Below are 13,413 nucleotides of genomic sequence, written 5' to 3' on the forward strand. Positions count from 1 at the left end.
TCCTAAAAAAATGCAGAATTTTTAAACAAAACATGAATTAAATATGAATTTTTATATTTTTTGTGGTTAAAAATTCATATTTAATTCATGTTTTGTTAAAAAAATCTATTTTTTCAGGAGGAATTTTTATAATATCATACACATTTCTTTCATTAAAAAGTACAAAGGCTACACATGAGTTGACTTAAAATTAGAGATCAAATGTGGTGTTTAAAATTTATAGAGACTAAAAGTCGAATGAAAATTTTAGAGGGACTAAAATGAAAAATTGGTATATTTATAGGGACCAAAAACATATTTAAATTTTTTTTTTGTCCAGAAACAAAGTGGCAAGCACCTCATAAAACTCTAACACACAATTGCAAGATCATAAGTTTGAAACCGAGTGAATACGTCCAAACTAACAATATCAACATTGTTAGTTGAGTTAAGATTTACAAATATTTTATTTTATGTATTAAAATTATATATATATATATATATATATATATATATATATTAAAATAAAACTGACAATGTATTTTTTTAAAGGAAAAATTGATACAAAATCTAGACATTACCATTAGAGATCAATATTTACTCTAATGGCATAAAATGTTCTTATATATACATTCAATAAAATTGCAATATAATGTCAATTTTTATTATGTTAGTTTTCAAAATATCTACATAATAATTATCCATCTGTTGATATGATTAAATACATGCATAAATTTTGTTACAACATACAAATTAAATTCTATTTGTGTTTATTTTTGGGTTACAATATTATATATACAAAGTTTTCACCGACGTTTTATGATGATAAACCTCCGTTGGGGAGCAATCTCTTACCACGTAGATCAATCTATTGCTCGTAATTAAATTTGTAATATTAATAATAGATGGACTGAGAGACTAACATAGTGTAGCACAAGTGTGTGTGTGTATATATATATTGATCCCTTAACTATTTGGTTCTTTATTAGATCTTTGACTAATGTGTATGAAAATATATTTGTTGGGAGAGGTCAATCATTTAAATGGATCTCAATTACTGCAATTAGTTTTCAAGAAACCTTAGGTTAAAAAAGAAGTTAAGGACAAGATGTGGCTAGAGTCAAGAATTATCATTTGTGTGATGTTTATGTGAATGAGATAAGATGATGTAAAAACCCCCCAAAATGAGTGGAGAGTGTGCCACATGTTAAACAAAGAAGTGACATAAAGCAAGGAGTGATGAGTGGATCATCACAAACTAAGGAACCGGTCAAATGTTTCTAGTTTTTTGTAACTAAACCTTACTATACTCGGTACAAAGACATGTTAGACCCTTCCTAGGATATATGTTTTATGGTCAAACGTTTGGAAAAAACAGTTAGTTGGTTGGTTTTGTGAGAGGTTTAAGAATAACAAAGGTGTGGTGGTTTTTCACAAGGTTTTTCTTGTTTCTTCATTCAGACATTCATACACATAACACTATTCACTAGGTTTGAAAATTCTTCATTGCTTTTCTTTTCTTCAACAACAATTCTTCTTCTTTTTTTCCACTTTGAAAAGGGTATCCTAAAAAGTGTTTTTTATGAGTATATTGTACATTTATTTGTTGTTGATCACTCCCTTCAATTAGTATATCAATTTGCATTGCACAATGTAAATCTCCTTCCAATTTTTTTTCTAGGATCATTCAAGTTCCTTTCCTAGTGCTTGATTAATTTTCCTACTTTTATTGTTTTCATTTTTTTTTAAATAAAGAAAATATTTGATCTGTGTGTTTTTGTGGTAAAAAATGTATTCATCAAAGATCCATTTGAGCAATGTCTTGAATAAAAAAAATGATTATTATTTCTTATTAAGTGGTTTTTTCCAGTGATTTTTGTTGGTGTTATCTTTAATTGATTTAATATGACTGTGTATGGATAATGATGATCTTTATGTAACAATTATGGCTTTTGTTTGTTTGTGAAAATCAACTAACAATGCTTTATTTATTTATTTGATTTTATTTTTGTTACTTTTGAAAATATTGAAGGGTATGTATCTGCTTCAGATTCAAACAGGATAACAGTGTCTTCAACATGGGGTGAATACTTATTCTTCTAATGTCCATTTACATGTTAGTTTTCAATATTTTTTTTCTTTATTTATTTGTACTCTTATGATGCTGAACCTTATCTCATCTTACATTGTCATGTAATTTTTTTATACTTATTGGTTATGGACTGATATTTGAATTTGATTATTCTGACAGGTTCTGATCTGGTGGGGGTGTCTTCGAAACTCAAGGAAGCTCGTTTTATGTTATCTAATGACTTTTTCTTATAGGGATGATTTTCTAAGATATGATTATGCAGAAGAGATTGGATTACAGTTTTAATGGCTATCAAGTTCCTAGAGCTTCAAGATCTCCTAGGGTAAGCAAATTATTTTCGTCTCCTACATTCTCTACTGACTCGTATTACAATATGAAGCACTGAGATAGGCGCACCTGATACAACACTGATAGATCGACATTTGTAGTAGTTTGGGAAAATGGAAGTCATTTAATGTTATCACATGTGTCGGTGTCAGACACCAGACACGCCTTCAATCAGAAATGTCGGTAGTACATAGGTAGTATGAATCAAGTTTCGATATTCTTATAATTTCAATATACATGTTTAGGGGAGGGGTACAATCAGGAAGAAACCTGACAGCAATCAGATACAAGCATTTGATATTTTGGCTAGTGTAGCTGGCAACCTTTTGCAGAAGACTCAGAGTTCCGTTCCTGATAATGCTGCTTCTGCGAAAGATCCTCTCGCTTTTTCTGGTATTAACATAAAGGATAACAAACAAGAGAATCAAGTAGGATCATTTAAGGAGGAGCAATTTGAGAATGGAACTTGCAGTGAAGTTGTCTCTGGATGTGTCCCTAGTTTGCAAGGGAAACATGAAAATCAAAGGTAAATGTTGAAGAGGTTAATGGAGATGCAATGTAGTTTTACACTGTCATCCAATGAGAATTCATTATAACGCCACATATGTCTATTTTGTAACTGCACTGCAGAATGATGAATTTTCATTGGATGTCAGTGTAATATTAGTTTACACTAAAATCCATAATGTCTTCTTTTCTCGATGTTGAATGGCTACTTTTTTGTGCGACAATGAAGAAAATTAATTCAATGTTACTTTTATGAGCTTGAAACTTGTCATCACTCAACAATGTTGTGTTCTATGAAACTTTCTCCAGAGTCACAGGTGATTCATCGTTTCATGACAATCATCTTGAAGGGCAAGGACAGAATGTCATCGAGAGGGAAGATGAACGTGTGAAATTGAGAAGTACAAATGAGAAGACTATTCGCATCAAAAACCGATCTGATGGATTATTAGAAAATCATGTGGAGAAACCTTCATTGGAGGGCCATTTCCACAGGAATCTTGATTCTTTACCGAATGGTTCCGGTACTAGGAAATTACTTAATAGAGATGATGCCGAAAACTTTGTTCGGTCCACTGAACTGAACTCAAAGAATAAGATACCTGACCCACCACCAGATACAATAAAGGTTAAGGATGCAAGTCCTTTCGTGAATGGTATTTAGCTTTACTTGTAGTCGATTTTTTATTTTGTTTGACTCTCACAATTTGTTTGTTGTGTTCCAAATTGTGATTCAAGCCAGTGTTGTCAAATAGCAGCAATAGCGTCGCAAAATTGAACAAATTGTTATTTTTCTGTCGAATGTTATTCAGTACAAAGTGTTGTCAAATAGCGGCTATATATCATTGTAGCGGAATTTGAAAAAACCTCTATATTCTGTTATCGGCAATTGATGACTCTAATTCAATAAAACCAATCTTTAGTGATGCATGGATTCGATATATTGTCAATCAATTTCATAAATTTCCTCATTCTTTATGATTATTGATAGTTCTGTTTATTGTTTTTGTCACAGATGAGAACAATAGTGGGGACAATTCTGTGCTTGAAAATTCAGAAATGATGTATCCATTTAAGAAAAGAAAGTTTTTCTATCAAACCTCATCGTCTACGTCTGATAGTTGGTCTCACTGTCAAGGCACTGTTGATTCTTGTACAAGGGTTAATGGCACGAACCATGGTACAGGCGGAACAATGCACGGTTGCCTTCTTTCTTTCTTTTTTATTTGCAATCTGTTTCATTTTAGGCTTGTTTTTCCATTTTGGCTCAACGATCCAAACTATCATTTGCAGTTATTGAAGAATCATCTTCTATAGCTGATGAAGAAGTTCATCCTGAGTCCAAGGGTTGTAACGGTAGGAAAGTCCGTGAAATGATTGACCACATTTGATCATTTAATCCAAAGGATTGTTTGGATTGACTTACTATAACTTATTTACTGACATAAACACGTGTGAGACTGTTTGGGACAGCTTATGAAAACAACTTATGGCATGTTTATAAACTGTTTTTAACTTATTTCCATAAGCTCTCCACTCTTCAGAATAGTTTATACAACAATTTATAGCTTATTGAAAATAATTTGACTTTATTTTTTTATCTTTTGTTATAGAAATAGCTTATCCATAAGCACTTAAATGATAAGTGTTTATGTTATAAGTGCTTAATTAAGTTGTTTATCCAAACTGGGCCTTTGTCTAACATGCTTGTTATATACGGCACTGACATGGTTTTAATCTGTACTTTGCAGTGAAGCTTAGCATAAAATCCTTTAAAGTCCCAGAGCTTTTTATTGATATCCCTGAAACTGCAACTATTGGTTCGCTGAAGGTATGTAATTAAACTTCGTCTAAAAGAGATAGTGATGACATGATTTATGCACAATTTCATGAGTAATGTAGTTGAACAGATCATGCTTTTACTAAATCCATGGAGGCTAGTACAATACTGAAGCATGTGGACAATTTTATGACATAATCCGAGTCTTGAACCTAGCATCTTTAGGGCCTGTTTGGATTGGCTTATTCGAGTATACCTGCTAGTGTAAGTACTTGTGAGACTGTTTGGAAAAACTTATGGAAATAGCTTACGATATGTCCATAAGGCGTTTTCACTTGATTTCCATAAAATCGCCAAGATAGCCTATATATAAGTACTTGTATGATAAAACGTCTATGTTATAAGCGTTTAATTAAGCTTTTTATCCAAAGTCAAAATATATTTCAAATGTATAAAGTACAAGTATAGTAACTACAATAAGCAATCCATTGTATATTTTTCGCACTCTCACAATGTCTATTGGCTAGATTTATTTTGTTATTATTTGCAGAGGACAGTAATGGAAGCCGTGACAACTATACTTGGAGACGAACTGCACGTAGGCATCCTTCTTCAAGGGAAGAAGATTAGAGATGACAGTAAAACTTTGATCCAGACCGGGATATCTCAAGATGACAAACGTCATAGGTTAGGGTTCATGTTGGAGCCGAGACATAATCGAATTTCATCTTCATACAATGAAGACCCTTGTTTCCTAACCACTGGTTCACGATCAAAACTTTCTAGGTAACCATTATGTATGGATTTTCGTCAGGAACGTTTATTTGAGTCCAAACAACGCCTTAGAGAAAATCTATAGATACTTTAGGTACAAACATATATTTGAAGTTTCTAAACTATAAAGCATTTTATTTTTATCTTACATATATATCCTTCATTTTGCACATTCCTAGTCGATGTGAGAGAGACTAATAACTCACACTTGAATTCCAACATTGTGTCAGTATCAGGCAATTCTAACAGCCATAACTAATATGCTCATTTTCAATAAACAGGCAATCAACATCTTTAATGTTACAACAAGGAACATATAATGTATCTCGGGAACGTTCTATGGTCAAAATTGAAAATTGTGCTGAAGGTGATCTCAACATGGTCCCCTCTCTTGGAGAAGCTTCAGCTAACAACAATAACGTGTCAAAGTGCCGAGCTCTGGTCACAGTTCCTGCCATTAACATGGATGCATTAGCTGTGGTTCCATACCGGCGTAAATCAGGGAATTCCTACTTTGGACAGCGCCGAATCAGGAGGCCATTTTCGGTTCTAGAAGTAGAAGCTTTGGTTCAGGCAGTCGAAAAACTAGGAACTGGAAGGTTTATTTAGTATTTTATTTAATCTTTTGCTTTGGTTAATCAGTAGTTCAGAAACTGTATAGTGTTATATATTACTTGTGTGTTGCAGGTGGCGTGATGTCAAACAGCGTGCTTTTGACCATGCAAAGCATCGAACTTATGTCGATTTGAAGGTGAGTGATGTGAAATCTCACTAATCGTTAATCTTTTGCCTTTCTTCCGACCGCTTTCATAAAGGTTCTTTTGTGCCAAATAGTGGAAGAGTTAGCTTAAAAAATTGGCCAGTTGGTACTTTCATTGATAAATTATCTTCCTTGTGCTTTCAAGATTGCTAGTTATTTGTTGCAAATTTTTATTTTGCTTCTGTATTAGAAAATTTCTTGAAGTGCTAGAATGAAAATTCATATGCGTGCACATTCATCAATTTAGACTGTCTGATTAAGGTTGGATGGCTCACATCGCAGCTCTGGTAAATAGGGTCCAAAATAGAAAGAGGAATCATGAGCTGTTCGATCTTGATCTAATGATCCAATCAGCAGTTGCGTGAGTGCAGAAAGTTCAAATATGTTCCCACAGTCATAGAGAAAGTATCTTTCTTTAATAGTTAAAGTATTAGGAAGCATTTTAAAGACTAGGATGATACGCGGCACGCACTCATGCAGACATGCGTGCCAGTTGATAAGTATGATCTCTCTGTATTGTGGTAACTGTTATGTGATTTTCGAAATTCTGCAGGATAAGTGGAAGACATTGGTTCACACAGCAAGAATCTCTCCTCAACAAAGGAGAGGAGAACCTGTTCCTCAAGAGCTTCTCGACAGAGTCTTATCTGCTCATGCCTATTGGTCTCAACAACAATGCAAGCATCAATTTAAATCAATGTGAACCTTCTTACGTATGAAGAAAGAAGAAGAAGAAGAAGAACAAGTTACACTGCTGCAGAAGTATACAGTCTCCAGAAAGATTTAGTGTAGTTATGCTAAAAGTTGATAGTATATATTAATCTCAATATATTTACTCAAATATATATGATCCATAATTTATATTTCCCTAAAACAGGTAAAGGTTTGGGTGATTTGTACATGATTATAATTTGACCATATGGTTACATTTACCATACCTTATGGTCAAATATTGGTAAGTATGCTATCAAAAGCAAACTAGAATAATGAAATGTGTATAGAAGTTGACAACACATGAGTTTGTTACTAGTGACTTGTAATCTTGAATATTACACATAAAGAATGACCTATGAAGAGGTGCAATTGAATATCTTCCCTTGCAAATTGATTTGATGATTTCTCAATTAGAGTATGTTCTCTATTTTTTTTTTTTTTTTTTTCATTTGGTCATATAATGTGAATAAGAGTCGCACGAAAGAGTAAATGTTCAACAACATACTATAAATAACAATACGCGCATGCCTAATGACTAATGTTGTAATCTCTTAGAGTGTGTTTGGATGGAGTAATTGAATTTTTTTGAAGAATTTAGAATTCTAGACAATATGATTCAATTAAATTGCCTTCATTTTTAAATATTTTTATTTGGATGGAGTAATAAAATTTCATTGTGTTCATTTTTGGGTAACTTTTGTAAATTTTATTTTTTTTGACCAAATTTGAAAATTAAAATTAGGGGTTAATTTTCAAATTTCAAAAATTTTGAGGGGTCAATTTGCAATTTTATGAAAATTCATTGGGGTCGATTTGAAATTTTTGGGAAATTTGAGGATTAAAATGCAAAATTTGAAAAATTATAACAACAAAGAAATTTGAAATTATTAGCTTTTAGAAGTCATTTGAAATTCTCTAAATTTAACCTGAACAAAATACTTCATAAATTTCCATCATTTTGAAAATTTTTCAAATTATTATCCAATGAAATTCACATCAAAGTTTTTGAATTTCCTCAAAACATTCCCCCATCAAAATACACTCTTAAGATTTTAGATAAAATGATTTGTTCGATTCTATTTGTGTGATTTCTCTTAATCCCAAATTCAACTTCTTATTCTTATTAATACATTTTGTTCTCAAATAGTACACTTCGTGCCAACATAGGAAATCATCCCACACATCACACATCTGGTATCAATTAAATGCAAGTTTGCTTTCATTTTAGTTCATAGAACACGACGATAGCTTCTTTTTAAAACTTTAATTCTTTACATTTAAAGCCACCGGGTGAGGAATGAACTTTAATCATGTGAAGTAGTCTTGCATTCATTATAAAGTTTTCTTTTATTTAAGGAAGATGATGATGAAGAGTGACCCAAGTATGATCCAAAATTGAATAGCTCAATCCCAAAACAAATCTGCCCATTACAAAAAGTGTGACTCAAACCCTGCAGTCAACTCAAGGGATTTAGAGATACGCAATTTTGACCATCAAAACGTCCGAACCGGCTTTTGGATTCAACATTAAGGCTTTGTTTGCGAGTTTGAAGGGGAGGACAGGGTATGAGTATTCTAGTCGCTTTGATTTTTTCACATTTATAGACATCTTACCATTTTATCTTACTAATTTGAATGAAGTGAGATTTTTCACTCATTTATCCTTTTCATTTTTAGAAATGTTGAATTTGTATTGTTTTTTTTTATGTATTTCATCAATTTAAATGAATTAATACCATTTTTCATTAATAAAAAAGAAAATACAATAACATTTACTTTTTATGATAAAACAATGTCAAGCCCTTATAGCTCAGTGGTAGAGCGTCAGTCTTGTAAACTAAAGGTCCGTAGTTCGATCTTGCGTGAGGGCATTTCTTTTTACAAATATTTGTTGGGGGTCTGGAGTTCGATCACGTGTGAGGGCATTTCTCTTTACAAATATTTATTTATTATTTTGATAAAATCGAACTCCAGACCCCCAACAAATATTTGTAAAAAGAAATGCCCTCACGCATTTCCAATACATATTTTTTCATCATTTTTTCAGGCAATGCCCTTAGAAAATTTGTTTAAAGACCCTAATCTAACAAGAGATGTTTAGAAAAGAAAAGAGCATGCATAGACATGGTTATAGAAGGAAGGCATCTCAGCTATGTTAGAATCTCAAACTTCTAACAATCATCTACAAAACACTCCCAAAATTTTATTTATAAGGAAAAAGAATAACCACAAGTTTTAGGGACTAAATTAAAATCCAATGAAAAATTAAGTAAATGATAGTTTGGTAAACCAAATCTATCGATAAAGAAATCTATCCTAATGAACTGAAGCAATTGCGACCACAAGTATAAAATTATATCCTAACATGGGTTATAATTTGTACCCACTTTATATGCCTACCATTATATTATTGACTGAGAAAAGAACATATATATAATAGAGTTTGTCTAACATGTGCAATATTGCACATGTTAGACAAACGCTATTAGGTTTTTCTATCATGTGCAAATTTACACATATTAAGAAGTTTAAAATAGTAACTTTGCAATAAAACTTGTACATTTTAGATTTAATATATAATTTTTTAATAAATAATTGTTGTTTTTCTATAAAAACTTAATACTTTTAATTGCTTAAACCCTATATAATATTCAACTTCACATGGCTCTTTCTTTCAAAAAAGACAAATACATGACTCTAAAATTCATATTTAATACATGAAGGGTGAAATATAATGTACTTCCTTTGATCACTATTATAAGCAAAAATTTCTTTTCAAGTTTCATTGAATAACTGATTTCTTTGGTCTATACTATCAACCAGATACATCAATTATTCATTAAATATGAAAACAAAATTTTTGCTTATATTTGTGGTTGGTGCATGTTTTTCTTAAACTACAGTAGTTGATGGTGTTTTGGATATTGTCATGCACGACTCTAATAATCATATTTAATACATGTCATGATGAACAATAAATAGTGTGTATGTTTTGTTTTAAGGGAATTAATAGTGTATGCTTTATTTAATATTCATATTTTTCAAATTTAAAGTCATATTTAATATTCTCTCCGATCCTATTTATAAGAGAAAGTTGGGTCAACAAAACTCAATGTATGTAGACTGAATTTCTAACCAAATACATTAATTTTTGTTGACTCAAGTTTCTCTTATAAAGAGGACCGAATGTAGTACTTAAAAAAAGGTGATAATGTATTATTTTACTAGACATATTGGTGGTTCGTGCATATGTTTTTTAACAATGATGGTTGGTTCATTTAGTTGAGAGTGTTCTTGTTAGGGTTCCATTTTGGTGACATTGATGATATTGATATTACTGTATTTTAGATGAGAGATTTTTGGCCGGAAATGAAGGATGATTTATTGAGGTTTATTTTGGATTTTCAACGCAGTGGTCACCTTTTCAAAGGTATCAATAACACTTTCATTGCTTTTATTCCAAAGGTTGATAATCCAGAGAGTCTGCATGAATTTTGACCCATTGCTTTGGTGGGGTGTCTATATAAACTTCTAGTAAGGATTTTAGTAAACTGGTTGCAAATGGTTATAAACACAGTTATCTCTGATACTCAGTCGGCTTTTGTGAAGGATAGGAAAATTCTTGATGGTATTCTTATAGCAAACGAGGTTGTTGATGAGGCGCGTAAGTTGAAAAAAGATTGGTTGTTGTTTAAGGTTGACTTTGAAAAAGCCTACGATTCTGTAAATTCAGGTTATTTGGATGATGTTTTTGGGAGGATGACATTTCCAACATTATGGCGGAAGTGGATGAAGAAGTGTGTATATTCAGCCACAACCTCAGTTTTGGTTAACGGAAGCCCGACGAATGAACTTCCATTGAAGAGGGGGTTAATACAAGGTGATCCACTTTCTCCTTTTCTTTTTCTTATTGTTGCAGAAGGTTTGAATGTTATGATGACTACGACGACGAAGGAAAATATGTTTACTGGTTATAGTGTTGGTTCTAATAACCCTACCGTGATTTCTCATTTGCAATTTGCGGACAATACTCTTCTGTTAGGAGTCAAGAGTTGGGCTAATGTAAGAGCCTTGAGGGCAGTCCTATTCCTTTTCGAGGCAATGTCAAGGCTGAAAGTGAACTTTCATAAGAGCATGTTGGTTGGTATTAATATTGAGGACTCTTGGATGCATGAGGCGGCCTCTGTTTTGTCTTGCAAAATAGGGAGGTTACCGTTTATTTATTTGGGTCTTCCTATTGGTGGTGATGCTAGACGGTTTTTGTTTTGGGATCCGATTATTGACCACATTAAGACTAGACTGTCTGAATGGAAAAGTAGATTTTTGTCTTTTGGTAGTCGCTTGATTCTCCTTAAATACGCTCTGTCTTCTCTGCCTGTCTACGCCCTTTCTTTCTTCAGAGCTCCCGCAGGTATAATCTCCTCCCTTGAGTCTATTTTAAATATATATTTTTTGGGGTGGGAGTGAAGATCATATGAAAATTTCTTGGGTTGATTGGAATACTATTTGTATGAGTAAAGATATGGGGGTTTGGGGGTGAGGCGGATGAAGAAGTTTAACATTGCTTTATTAGCTAAATGGTGTTGGAGCTGTCTGGTGGATAGGGAGGGTCTGTGGTATAAGGTGTTGTCCTCTCGTCATGGTGAGGAGAGGGGGCGGATTAAAGATGGTGGGAGTGACGGGTCTTCTTGGTGGAGGGATATTGTAAAAGTTCGTGAGGGGATTGTGGTTGAGGGTGGAATTTGGTTTGAAGAGAACATTCAGATGAAAATAGGGAATGGTTTAAAAACTTTTTTGGTCTGATTGTTGGGTGGGGGCGGCCCGTCTTCAGGAGAGATTTAGGAGACTTTATGAGTTATCAGTTAATAAGGAAAAGACGGTAGCATAATTGTTTTCCTTAGGTTGGGGGGAGGACGAGAAGCTTGGGGTGGTGGCATTGGTTGTTGGCTTCGAAGGAAGACCTGCTACCGGAGTGTACATATTTGCTTTCTAATGTTATTTTGCAGGATATTGTTACAGATGTTTGACAGTAGCCTCCTAATGTGGGTGTGTATCAAATTCTCATGAGGCAGGAGATGCATAATCACGATGAATTGGTTGATGCAGTTTCACATAAAGTTGTTCCTTTGAAGGTGTTAATTATTGCGTGGCGTCTTCTCCACAATAAGTGGCCTACAAATGACAAATTGGTGTGTGTCAGGATGTGGTAATAATGAAAAGGCAGATCATCCCTTAATTCACCGTCCTATTTTCGGCGTGCTTTGGAAACATGTCAAAACTTGGATTGGTTTGAATTCAGTGGAACCCCAACATATTTCAGATCATTTTACTCAGTTTGCTTATTTCACGGGAAGTTTTAAACCATGTCGATCGTTTTTGTAGCTTGTTTGGTTATGCAGTGTTTATGTGCTTTGGAATGAGAGGAATCACATATTGTTTTCTAATAAAGCTAAATCTATTATGTAGCTTTTAGAAAGAGTCCAAATTACTACTTTCCATTGGCTAAAAGCTAAAAATGTGTGTTTTCCTTTTGGTTGCCATATGTGGCGGCAATAACCTCTTGTGTGTTTGGGCATTGGTTGACTGTTTTTTGGCTGTAATTATTCTGGATACTCTGTAGACTCTTGTTCTGCTCTCCTTTGCACACCTTGTGCTAGAGAGTAGTACTGTTTTCTCTTGTGGTAATATATCTCATTTTTTATTGTTAAAAAAAATGCGAAAAGACGTGCCCATCTTTTCACTAGTTATAAATAAAGAGTATCAAAAATTTAATCACTAATTATAACAATACTTGGTAGATTTTACTTACCTTATGACTAAATTTAACCTTATCAAAGTCGCTTTTCCCCTAAAAATTGAAAGGATATGAAAGAGCTTTAACATTTTTATTTAATTATCAATATTTGCACTATTAACATCATATTGTGTAAAAGAATACATTATATCATTAAAGAATTAGAAGTAAATATAAAAATCATATGTAAATTCAAAAACAAGTATAATAAGAAAAAGTAATTAAAATTTTCAAACAAAATAACAAAAGTAGAATATCAATCATTTAAAAGAATTGAAGGAAAGTATTCAAACTAAATTTCAATTCTTTGTAGTAACTTGATCTTTTTAATAAATCTTAATATTTTTAACTCTCTAATCTTTTTTCTCAGAGTGTGTTGGACCCTCTCTCAATATTTTTCTAAACTCATTAAAAAGCGCCTACTTGATTAGTTATTTCTAAACTCATTATCGGTTTAAGGAGTTTATGTTTAGCTTCATCAGTTACCCAGAAAGCACCTACTTCTTAATTCCTCTTATCATCGTCGTTTTGACTTCTTTATCTCTTTCATATTTTATACCCACTTAATCGAATCACCATGTTAGACCTTTTAAATATTCCAATGGATTACTCTCGTCGTTACCACTCTGTTGTGAACAACATATCTATATCTCTCTTACTTCTCCTACTACTTGTATTACTCCACC

The 13,413-nt window shown here is 32.8% G+C and overlaps 1 protein-coding gene and 1 non-coding gene across 3 annotated transcripts; both read left to right on the forward strand.

The window, feature by feature from the left end:
• The first annotated feature begins 1,232 nt into the window (after positions 1–1,232).
• On the forward strand, positions 1,233–7,309 carry LOC146907470 (telomere repeat-binding protein 6-like). Of its 2 annotated transcripts, none has more exons than XM_085724307.1 (12): positions 1,233–1,469; positions 2,012–2,095; positions 2,231–2,393; positions 2,644–2,924; positions 3,215–3,561; positions 3,921–4,106; positions 4,199–4,261; positions 4,657–4,736; positions 5,236–5,471; positions 5,741–6,058; positions 6,147–6,210; positions 6,773–7,309. In XM_085724307.1, the coding sequence occupies exons 3-12, from the start codon at positions 2,322–2,324 to the stop codon at positions 6,920–6,922; spliced, it is 1,797 nt and encodes a 598-aa protein (XP_085580433.1). In that variant the 5' UTR covers positions 1,233–1,469; positions 2,012–2,095; positions 2,231–2,321; the 3' UTR covers positions 6,923–7,309. The 2 variants fall into 2 exon arrangements, with proteins under 2 accessions (XP_085580433.1, XP_085580434.1); XM_085724308.1 differs by having other exon boundaries at positions 2,030–2,095.
• A 1,423-nt stretch (positions 7,310–8,732) lies between these two features.
• On the forward strand, positions 8,733–8,804 carry TRNAT-UGU (transfer RNA threonine (anticodon UGU)). Its single transcript has one exon. It is a non-coding gene; the product is annotated as a tRNA-Thr (tRNA).
• Positions 8,805–13,413: the final 4,609 nt, after the last annotated feature.

This window comes from Medicago sativa, chromosome 7 (assembly GCF_051527215.1).
Source record: "Medicago sativa cultivar Bolivia chromosome 7, Bolivia_mono, whole genome shotgun sequence".
Taxonomy (NCBI): Eukaryota; Viridiplantae; Streptophyta; class Magnoliopsida; order Fabales; family Fabaceae; genus Medicago; species Medicago sativa.

What these genes read in the sequence shown, in the direction of transcription:
- LOC146907470 (XM_085724307.1), top strand. Translation starts at nt 2,322, where the DNA reads ATGATTATGCAGAAGAGATTGGATTACAGTTTTAATGGCTATCAAGTT. An exon ending in TGAGTCCAAGGGTTGTAACG is followed by an intron (nt 4,262 to 4,656) that starts GTAGGAAAGTCC and finishes TGTACTTTGCAG; the next exon opens with TGAAGCTTAGCATAAAATCC. An exon ending in GAACTTATGTCGATTTGAAG is followed by an intron (nt 6,211 to 6,772) that starts GTGAGTGATGTG and finishes GAAATTCTGCAG; the next exon opens with GATAAGTGGAAGACATTGGT.